Here is an 11,847-nt window from a genome sequence, read left to right on the forward strand (position 1 = left end):
CATTGTTTATTCATTTGGCATTTGAGCCACAGACCACCATTTGATGAGATTGGACCCTGTAGGAGCCAAAGAATGCTTATATACAGTAATTGTCACTTGGTTGGTGATGCGTGTGGGCACCGCATTGACGTTCCGTTATTGGTGGGAGCGTCTCTGTGGGTGGCCCCTGGTAGTCAACACGGGTGTCTGCACCAGCTCGCCCCTAAGGCTGTTTGAACTTGGAGGCAGGGTGAGCTGGGAGGATACACTTAGGTCAGATTCTCACCTAATACTTCGGTAGACTCAGATCCGTATGGGCGGGGAAATTGGGATTCTTGCATATTTAATTGGCTGCGGTTTGCCTTCACACTGTCATTCGCAGCAATTGGAAACGCAGCAGGGGGGACCTTTATCAATGTGTTCCATTCATAAACTAAAGCCTAAACAGTGAAATCTGTGGTGATAAAATTACACTCATAACGTGCATGTGTCGTGCCGTCTGGGACCCCCTCTCTCTCTCTACGCACGCAGCCGCCACACACTTCTTTTGGGCATGCAGCACAGCGCTGCATGAGCGCACTGATATAACTCCCCATGCAGTCCCACACAGTGACAGCACTCCATGTTTACGGCACGCACAGACAGACAGAATATTATGTAGGCTATAATACACTGCAGTGTTTTTATGTGTTTTCTTAAGCAATTGATTAATGTACACGTCCTCATTTCGATCAGGGCTTCAGTCTCCTTATTCGACCACGTCTATCCACAGTAACGGGACATCTTTGCGCTGCGTAAAATATGCCTTCTCCGTCTCCAACTGTGTTCAGCTCCTCACCCGCCACATTATGTTTGCTTCATTTCCTTTATTTACTGCGGATTGCATTCACACCTGCACCGAATCGTAGTCAAGTGTGATTCGAAGCGAAGCGAAACCCACGTTTTTGGGCGGAGTAAAATGCGGTTATTTGCTGCGCATTAGGATTCGAATGAGCCTTCACACCTGTCAAACGAAGCGCACTTTCTGACAATGCGCAGCAGGATTCGTTTTAATCGCAGCAAAGCTCTCTGGTAGGAATGTGACCTTAGTTGACCGCACATATACTTTGTTAGTTTGATTCATTCATGTTTTGTTTGCTCACTGTTTTGATTGTTACTTATTAGATTCTTTGCACATATTTATTATATATATTTATTGTATTGTAATATTTGGTGCACTGAACTATATAAACATTTTAAACTTTGAGCTCGTTTGGATATGAATCATTTTATAATTGTTTTATCGCGCGTCATTACAGTTTGTTTTAGCTCCCAGGTTTAGCCTGCCGGCATGAATAATTTATTGGTAATTATTATCAGCCACAACAGACCCAAAACATAGAATATTGTCATTGAGAGCTAGTGTGGCCAATTAGAATGCTTATGGGCACATGTTTGTGGCGAATTAGAATGCTTACTGGCACAAATGTTTGTGGCCAATTAGAATGCTTATGGAATATGGGCACATAGGCACATCTTTTGCGCACATGTTTACACTTGTATATATAGATAGTGTAGCTTGCTACAATTCTCTGGGGATAGCTTCGTTGTAGTTGAGCTATATTTATTAGAGAGTAACTGGTAGTGTAGCTTACTACATTTTCCAAGTAGCTTGCCCATCACTGGTGGAAAGTATTTCCAATTTCCAATACTTTTACTTCTACTCCACAACATCTCAGATCCAAATATTGTACTTTCACTCAACTACAATTATTTGACAACTTTAGTTACAATAGTGTATATACTGTGTGTATATATATATATATATATATATATATATATATATATATATATATATATATATATATATAATATTATATTTTACCATTCTTATAGGCCTACATATTTAATTCCAGAATTCTATTTGTAAGAGTAATTTTACATTGCAGTAATAGTATTGATACTTTTACTTAAGTAAAACACGCAAGCACTTTTTCCACCACGGTCATGGAATGATGGATGCCATGCCATCGTAACCTGTTCCCTGGGATGCAAATAAATCACTGCCTTTTGGGCCAATCCCAACATTTTCAAGGAAAGAAAGAAAGGCCTGTGATGTGTTAGGTTAGGGTGTCCTTTGGGAGGTGGACGCCTCCCACTGGGATCCAGATGGCATGGGACCAGCCAGTGCCAGTGCCTTTGGGTGGTGGTGCCAACCAGGGAGACCATTATGAGAAAGCTGAATATCATCAATTATAGCTTCATATATGGTGCTTTAAAGGTTTCATGACATTAAAATTTCCTATTTTCTTGTAGGTTTTATGACCTCAATTACACCCACACAGCCTGAACTTTGAGCATTCAGTGGACTTTCTGTGGTCTGGGGTTTTCTCCCGTGTTCTGCAGCTTTTTAATCTACAATGAAAACAGTGACATCTGCTGGCAAATTGTTATATATATTGTCATATCATATATGGGATTTGTGGACTCTTACATTAGGCCTACATACTGATTTTAGAAGGCATTTTGTAGAATCGGCCTGCAGGTCTTGAACTGTCCACAGGATGGAGCTCTGCTTGTATTTATTAAAGGGCACAGTGAGTGACAGCAGCAAGATTTGTGAGTTGCTGTGATAGGAGAAGGATATCAAATGGAACACAACCACCGTAAAGACTAATCATTGTGTATATTCCTGCACTATACCTGCATCGAGTGATCTTGGTACATAGAAGTTGATCTATTGAAGATTCTGACAAAGTACATAATTTTTTTTTGGTTGTATTGCTGTATTGTTGTATTGTTCTTTCTGCTTTGGCAATGTAAACGTATGTTTTCTCATGCCAATAAAGCCCTTGAATTGAATTCACTAGCAGAAAGTTGCATGGCTGCATGCTGTGCTTCAGGGGCAGAGGGTTCACTATGAATGCCAATGAGAAGCTGAAGGTTTATTTGCAGTATGTCACTCTTACATGCACAGCTGGGATTACTATCTGACAGGCACCTTGAGAGAGAGGGGGTGTGTGTGTGTGTGTGTGTGTGTGTGTGTGTGTGTGTGTGTGTGTGTGTGTGTGTGTGGGGGGTGGGGTGGGGTGGGGTGGGTGGGGGGGGGGGGGGGTAGGCCCGGGGGGGTAGGCCCGGGGGGGTAGCCCCGTGATCAATATGACTTCTCATTTTGAAGGAAACAACAAACCATGAGGTGTTTTACAACATTTTACTTTGATTCCTTACTCCTTTTATTCCTCCTCAGGTGGCATTATGGTCTGCAAATAAATTGGAAAGGGTCAAATTCAGACATCTAATAATAGTGCATTTTATTTCCTTTTTCTTAACAAATGAGAAATTAGCAAGATTAAAACATATTAATTACTCAGACAGTGGTAGTACCTATAGGCTATAATCCAACCATATTAGACTACCCTATAAACACAGTAGACCTCATAGAATAATCGATTAATCAGAGGGTTTGGCCTCAGTCGACCAAGACGTTGTTCGTTGATTAGTAGTTTTCTTTTGTAATCTCTAGATACTTAATATTGTTGCTGTTGTTTGTCCAATACTGTTACTTTTCTGAGTTCAAAAATAGCTTGTCGATCATGGCAAAAGTAGGCTATGGCATTAATTTACAAAAAATATATATATATTGGGAGTTTCTGCCTGACAGCAACAATTAAATTGAAATGTTCAGTTCTCAACCTCCACTGACTTGCAAAAGCTGGTCTCTACATGGTCTCTCCACTATTTAACATAATTTGACGATTAATTCAGCTATTATTAGTCAGTGATTCTCAACCTGTGGACCAGGGACCACTGGTGGTCCGCAAAGGTATTGAAAGTAAACACTAAGATTTTTAATGATAACGTAATTTGTTGTGGGCCCTGGTCCAGAAAAGGTTGAGAAGAACCACTGACTAGGAAAAGTTGACAAGGAATTATCTTTAATCGAAGACAGCCCTAAAACACAGATGCAACATGGCTTACGTCATAGATCCAGTCAATGAAGTAGGAGACTCGGGTGAAGACGGTGGGTTTGTTGACCTGGTTACACCCTCCAGCTGGACCATAGCTGACCACACCATGGACTCTCCAGAGTGCATCATCACCTTCTTCAGTCTTGCAGCTCAGAGGCCCACCAGAGTCGCCCTGAGAATAAAGGAGAGTTGTGGTCAACCTCCAATTGACTATGACTGCATTTATATGGACAATATTTCTTCATTCAGAATGAAACCATTCCGATCAGAGATTTCCAATATACGGATGGGAAGACAGCTGGGAAGATGGCAGCCAGCACAAGTATTTACTGCAGAGAGACATGGACCCTCACAACACAACAGGAAAGGGCCCTGGATGGAGTCTACACAAGAATGATACGAATGGCAGTAGGTGTCACATGGATGGATCACATCTGAAATGTGGTCCTCAACGGGGACCTACCACGGGTCACAGACAAATAAGTCTGAGAGAGAAGGATGAGGCTGGCAGGGCACTGTGTCAGCCAGGCACCTGGAACTAGAGGCAAGCAAACTGACACTATGGAGCCAACCCAGGGTAAAGCCAGGAGAGGCGCACCACCTACGTAGATGCACTATGGCGTGACAGCTTAGCTAACAACACGAGTCCCGTGTTGGTGTTGGCTAGACCACACTCTCGCATCACATCGCACTGCAGTGCTGAGTCTCTCAGTCCTGGAGAGTTGTGTTCCAGTACCTGGCAGCCTGCGGTGACTCCATCCCCTCCAGCACACACCACAGTCTTCATGATGTCGCTTCCCCACCACTCAGGCTGTGAACAAATCGATGTCTCTACCACATTCAGAGGAGCCACTTGCAGCCTGTCTGGTGAACCGTTTTCACCTAAAAGAAAATATACATATGTATTAGGGATGTCCTGATTCGTTTCCGATCCAATACCACAATTTCTGTGTTAGCTGATACCGAATACCGATACCAGAGAATAAAATGTTTAATACAAAAAGAAAAAATATCTTATCCACCGACCGGGAATAATGTTTATATCTTTCTAACTATATATCTCGTGTTGTGTTTATAGCAGACTCCTCACTCAAATGTGCACTTGCAGTTTGTGCAACTCGAAAGCAAACCCCAACATTTTACCTGCCATAGTGTCAACCGCTTACCCCTGGTGGTTAGACTTATTTGCTGATACCGATATGACCAAATATGGGCCGATACAGATACAGTATCGGGACATCTCTAATATATATACACACAATATTTACACTCCTCCCCAATTTTTGTCTTTGAGTAAGACACTAAAAAACTGCTCCTAATAGAAGGGTTAAATTCAGAATACATACCGCCAAGCCGCCCCCAGCCAGTGACGTAACAAGTGAAATTGTGGGGCAGCGTTTGTTCAGCATATGGTAGGGCGGCCAGTTCCACAAAGCCGTTGTCATATACAGCTTCGGCCAGTTTCAGCAGAGCAATATCATTTCTGTGAGGCAAATATAGAAGAATACTCGTCATCTTACTGAAGAACAAACAACTTTAGTTGGTAACCGGAAGACTGGGCACCAAGGAAGAGTGGGCATCTCGATTTTAAATTGCCATTGGCATATTTTCTTTTAATAAATAATGTAAAGTAGTGTAGTGATTAGTTAGAGCATATGACATTCGAACCCATAACCTTCCATATGCCATATTCCTTTCATGCGGAAGGTTGTGGGTTCGAACCCTGCCTGGGGTCGACGTCAGCAAGGGCATGCGGTCGCAACAGATTCCTAATGCCAAATCAAGCCTGTCCTGGATTGGGATCCGGACGTAAAAACAAATCCATACATGATTAGGCCATGCTTGACAATTAAAGCCTAATATTTCTACAATTGCTACAAAACCTGCATAGCTAGTCATTTGGGGCATAAACAAGTCTTATTATGTTGTACCGTGCATGTTTAAATCATGTACTTAAGACCATTTTCAAAATTCTTCTTAATATATTTTTTTACATTTTGGAAAACAATGCCAATTCAACATTGAGGTGCCCACTCTTTCTTGTATCCCTTTAGTCTTTTAAAAAACATGAGCAATTGCACTGTGAGCTGAAATGTGCAGAAAACCTTTTAAAGTTCTGATTGGTAGTTTAACGTCTACAGTTCCTAATCAATATTGTAGGGTTAGTGACGTGATAATCTTTACCCAATGCCAAGGTCACCTTTCCAGCCCGGATGGATAATAACTTTCTCCACGTCGACTATCTGCTCAGTGCCACCGTCTTTATAGAGGTCATGCTCTCCAAGCACCACACGGTACTTACCATCCACACTGTCAATAACACAAAGATATGAAACACAATCAACAACACTTTCAGGTTAGGATACAATATGTATGATACAGGTTGGATTATACTGTAGGCTCTTAAAAACATATAAAGCCATAAATTGAATGATTATTTAGACATTTTAACACCATGCTGGCATTGTGTGAAAAATAATCTACACACTGGCTTTAGCATATTCCAATTTGTAATAAAATAAGGGTAGCCTAAATATATAGAATTAAAGAAAGATAACAACTAGATAAGTTAACAGGGAATTTAACTTCTCTACAAAGTCTAAGGAGGGTTCTCGTGTGGATAACAGTGAGAGTTCTACCTGACACAGTGGGCTGCAGTCAGGATGTAGAAGGACTCAACAAGGGTGCCTCCGCACATGTGGTAGTAGCTATCACCACCATCGTGTGCTTGGAGAGAAACCTACAAAATATCAAAACAATATGGAGGCAGATGCCACTCAGCTCATTCATTCATTTATTGATTCATTTATTTTGTGGATTTCTAAAGACTCCATTTTACAATTACACTTTACACTTTACCACGCTACATTCCAAGATATTAAAGCTCAGATTTATGCAAAGTGTCATCTCTCCCAAGCTTGAGATATACAATTTGACACAACATAAACTTTCTTGTAACATACATTCAGATTTTCATAATCAAATTACCACTCTCATGTCATCATAAATGGGGAAGTACAATAAAAAATTAACTGATATTACAGTACGTTTCTTTTTTCAAGACGCTAAGGTACAGCCCTGCAGAGCCTATAAGGCTAATAGATTAATGTGTTGCAAAACAGCAAAAATACAAAGCAAAGCTAATGACGAAAAAAGCAATGTGAAGCAATTACAAAAAATACATAATTCTACCACAGTCAAAATTATAAATGTATAAGCAGTAAGCACATTGCATTCAATATGGCACAGCACACATAAACTGGTGTTCTTTTCCAACTGTGATGTGAACTTTATGGATAAAGAATTGCAAGCAAATCAGTACAGTAGTGAAATGTGTAGAGGCCTATATTTCTACCTGGTATTTCCAGGAATGGGGTTCAGCCTCGGTGCCTCCTACCACCCTCTCATCGTTGCTGAAGGGTGCTTCAGCACAAATCAATCCTGCACACAGAGCAGTTAGTATTTTTTATACATTTTGAAAACTTGTGAAATGAGAATTTCCACATAATGAGTACTTTTACTTTTGAAACTTTAAGGATATTTACTACTTTAGTACTATTTATTACTTCAGTACTTTTACTATTTCTACAATATGATAGATACCTTTACTTAAAGGACAACTTCACACATTTTCAACCTATCCTAATTGGTCCTCATTAATGCTCATTAAAAGATGGCACCATTTTTGTCTACTCAGTCTGTGCCTCAGATGAGGGCTGTGTAGTAGACAGTTCTGAAACCCACCTACTGACATCATCGATGTCGATATTTCCAAGCTAATAGAAACAGCCTGCTTTCTATTCCTGGAAAGTTAGCCTGCTATAATAGAAGCTATTGTTCTTACACACTGTTCTTTAAGTAAAATATTTTTTACTTCTTCCATCACTGCCAAAATAAAACTGCAAGAAATAATTCAAATAATAATCCAAACTCATCATTGTGCCTCTTCTGTAAGACTTACCAATGCAACACAAGAGGGCCGTGAGTCGTATCATCTTGGATGGGGAAGTGACCAGATACAGTGCGTTGGTTGTGATATACCTTCTCTTGGTGAGTGACGCAACAATTTGGCTACATGCCAATGTCAATGATGGGAATGATGAAACACCATGTCAAAGACATGTTGAATCTTTTCTTGGTGCTGACTAATTCTCATAAAGTTTAATAACATTAAATTGGGGTAGGCCTATGTTTTTTCATCATTGAGAAATTAAAAAAAGTGGAACCTAAGATGTAAACAGTTAGTCTTTATTTATTTTTTGTTTTGTCATTGGTAGCTGATAACGACACAGGTGGGTCAAACTTTAAGCAAAGTCAGCAGAGCAGGTGTGTAAAATAAACCTAAATGTCCTCACTGATAGCAGTGTACTATAGACGGCTCAACAGCTGCAGTTCTTCTTGGAGAAAGACATGGTTCTGCAGTTCACATGGACGCAAATAAGACAAAACTAAGTGTACGAATAATCTAATGTGTGACGATTCATTTACCCCCCGATACGATTCAGATACCTAGGATGCCGATTCGATTTATATTGTGAGTCTTTAATATATTGTGATTTTTCTCCCAAGTTACTTTGCTTTTATTATATTAGAACTTTTTTAAACAATACTAAACAATATAAAACATGTAAAGTTCAATCATACTATAACATTTGAAAGCAATTCTAAACAAGTAGACCATGAAAAGTACAATCATGCACTTCAATGCAGCCAGATAAACTCAGTATTTCTGACATGAAAAAATAAATAAGTACATAAAAATCGCGATATATATAAGCTTACAGCTTGTTTCCATTGCGGTCATTAGTATGAGATGTGTATAAAATCATGTAGTGTGTGGTAATGTATAAAGTATACCTATCAAATATAAACTAATTTAAACCAAAAAAGAACAAAATATAATTTTCATATCAAGGTCTATGGTTTTCCTTTGAGCCACGGACCACCATTTGATAAGATATAGCCTTGCAGACCCAAATGTTTTGTCCACCATTCCATGCTGTATCGATGTGGTACCATAGGAGAGATAACAGGCAAAACATGAATCTAAATAACAATTCTTATATATTCTCTAATTGTGACTGTACATTATGTAATGCAGATGTTTAAGAATAATTTAACTCTTAAGAACGTAAAATGTGGTTTCCATTTGGTTTCATTTTATGCTCTCAAGAGTTAAATATCTATAAGGGTCCATTTGGTTACCAACTCTCCATCATTTAGCTAGGGACCACCTGAAATCCCCTAAGGACAACTGGTGGTCCCCGGATCACTGGTTGAAATGAAAACCACTGGAGCCTAGGGGAATTAGGCTTTTGGTCAGGCAGAGGCTCTGAGACACTACTGCTACGGAATGCTCACAATGAGCTTGTATCTGCTATTTTCAAATAGGCAAAGTAACTGTAATGTACAGATGTGAATGAAATAGAGCTGAAGTGGTTAATTATGTTTTGTAATAATACATTTATAAAGTAACTATAGTAACCAAAGTTATATAGGCTAAACATTATAGAATTGTGGTGGAGTAAAAAGTACAATATTTGACTCTGAGATAAGTGGAGTAAAAGTATAAAACATTGGAAATAGCCTACTCCAGGAAAGTAAAAAATACCTCAAAATTGTACTTAAGTCCACAGTACTTAAGTAAATGTAGGCTACTAATTCCACCTCTGGCATTTAGTGAGGAGTAAGGCAACATGAGGCTGGTGTCCTGTTGCTAGGCAATGACATGGGAATACCATCCAGGTATGCTAATCGAACATAGCATGGTTCGATAATGTAGCCTACTTTTGTAATAACATGCATTTAACTGTGTGTGTGTGTGTGTGTGTGTGTGTTTTTTTTAACCTTTCTTTAACCAGTAAAAACACATAGAGACTGCATCTCTTTTACAAGTGGGAACTGGCCAAGAGGCAGAACTAAAATTACACTAAAGGGCGTGGTCGCGTGCATGCATCCGTCCTAGGTCACAGCAGTGTCTTGAGTGTACATGGTTTGATGTGGTCAGATTAACATAATAATGTCAGAACAGATCAGCTCCATATGGAGATCCAAAGGTAGGGCTAGGTGGGGGTCAGATCAACATATGGAATGAAGCCTGTACTGGCCATATATGGAGCGTGACTTGAGTCCCGGCCTACATTTTCGGGCCTGATAACTCTAGTGTGGCAGTGGGGGCAGTGTCTTGAGTGTACAGGGTTTGATGAGGGCCCAGCTAGGTAGGGCCGGGCCTTAATTTTTGGGCCTGTTGAAAACTAGTTTTCGCCGGCTGCCGGACGCGGCTGCACTAATAACTTTAATTGTCACCATGATTGATCACTGGTGAAGTGACCAGATACAGTACGTTGGTTGTGATATACCTTCTTGTGGTGAGTGACGCAACAATTTGGCTACATGCCAATGTCACTGATGGGCATGACGAAACACCATGCCAAAGACATGTTGAATCTTTTCATGGTGCAGACTAATTCTCACCTTTTTATATGTGTTATGTCTCATAAAGTTTAATATCTGAAATTAAATGAGGTAGGACTAGGCCCATGTGTCAGGAACCCTGACATGTAAACGTAGTCTTTATTTATTATTTTTTTGTCATTGGTAGCTGATAATGACACAGGTGGGTCCTAAATGTCCTCACTGATAGCAGTGTACTATAGACGGCTCAACAGCTGCTGTTCTTCTTGAAAAAATACACCGTTCCGCAAACCTTGTACAGTTCACATGGGCACAAATAAGTTCACTGCATGGTGGTAAAAGTTGGAAGAATATAGTTAAATAAGATAAATGCAGGACAAGGACATGTTGGTGGGGTAATTGATTGATTATTCATCAACTGACATTATTGTTTGTTATTATGTTATGTGTTTATGATCAAAAGGATAGCGTAAAAAAAGAAGCTTTCAGCCTGGTTGGATAATACTGCCCTAACAGGGCAACCAGACTATTGTAATTGTAACTCTTTCTGTATAAACTTTATTTTGATTCGCTATTCTCAAATCTAGCAAAAATTGCCGATCTACAATGTCAAAACGCATCGCAGCGCGACGCATTTTGAGCTTGTAGATTGGCTATTTTTGCTTTGACAGAAATATGCAATGTGGCCCTCTGGAGTGAGTGTGGAAATATAGTGGTTCTCTCCACGGTCAAAGTTTCCCATCACTGTTGTAATTGACTAGCAAAATTTGTGGGGTGGGCCTATATAAGCGATTGCGGCAACCACACTTTGCAATTTAAATTGCCACTTTTCTAGTTTCCATTGCTGCCCTTAGTATGAGATGGGTTATGTGTATGATGTAGCATGGTTTCTCAAGGGTTAAAAATCTATAAGGGTCCATTTGGTTACCAACTCTCCATCATTTAGTTGGGTACCAACTGGAATCCCCTCAAGGACCACTGGTTTAAAACGACCACTGTTATATAGCCTAAAGGGGAATTCCTCCTTGGCCGGGGGAGATATTCTTTTGGTCATCAGGCAGAGGCTCCGAGACACAGTCAGACACATTACTGCTACTGAATGCTCACAACAAGAAGCTTAAGTTATGAGCTTGATGATCTGCTATTTTCAAATAGGCAAAGAATAGGAATAAGAATTAAATAGAGCTGAAGTGGTCAATGCATTTTTTGTAATAATAATCTAAATCTATAAAGTAAGTAACCCACGTTTTCTAATAATTGTACTGGAGTAAAAGGTACAATATTGGACTCTGAGATACATGTAGTGGAGTAAAACTATAAAACATTGGAAATAGCCTGTTCCAGTAAAGTATAAGTACCTCAAAATTATGTCCAATATTTAAGAAAATGTAGGCTGCTATAGTTACTAATTATTTCACCTGGCATGAGGACCACTTAATTTGAATAACATAGGTTGAAAATGGGTGATGTCGAACTCTCATTAGCATATAGCAGACAATGGGTTTCG

General features: G+C 39.7%; 1 protein-coding gene across 1 annotated transcript; it reads right to left on the reverse strand.

Annotated features, from left to right (window-relative positions):
• Window positions 1–135: 135 nt before the first annotated feature.
• Window positions 136–7,921, reverse strand: LOC310867641 (elastase-1-like; the record flags this gene model as incomplete). Its single annotated transcript, XM_083777759.1, has 8 exons — window positions 136–234; window positions 3,937–4,098; window positions 4,663–4,808; window positions 5,273–5,409; window positions 6,111–6,236; window positions 6,566–6,666; window positions 7,282–7,367; window positions 7,888–7,921. The coding sequence occupies 8 exons, from the start codon at window positions 7,919–7,921 to the stop codon at window positions 136–138; spliced, it is 891 nt and encodes a 296-aa protein (XP_083633885.1).
• Window positions 7,922–11,847: the final 3,926 nt, after the last annotated feature.

The sequence above is a fragment of the Protomyctophum parallelum genome (genome assembly GCF_964188405.1).
Source record: "Protomyctophum parallelum genome assembly, chromosome: 12".
In the NCBI taxonomy this organism is placed as follows: domain Eukaryota; kingdom Metazoa; phylum Chordata; class Actinopteri; order Myctophiformes; family Myctophidae; genus Protomyctophum; species Protomyctophum parallelum.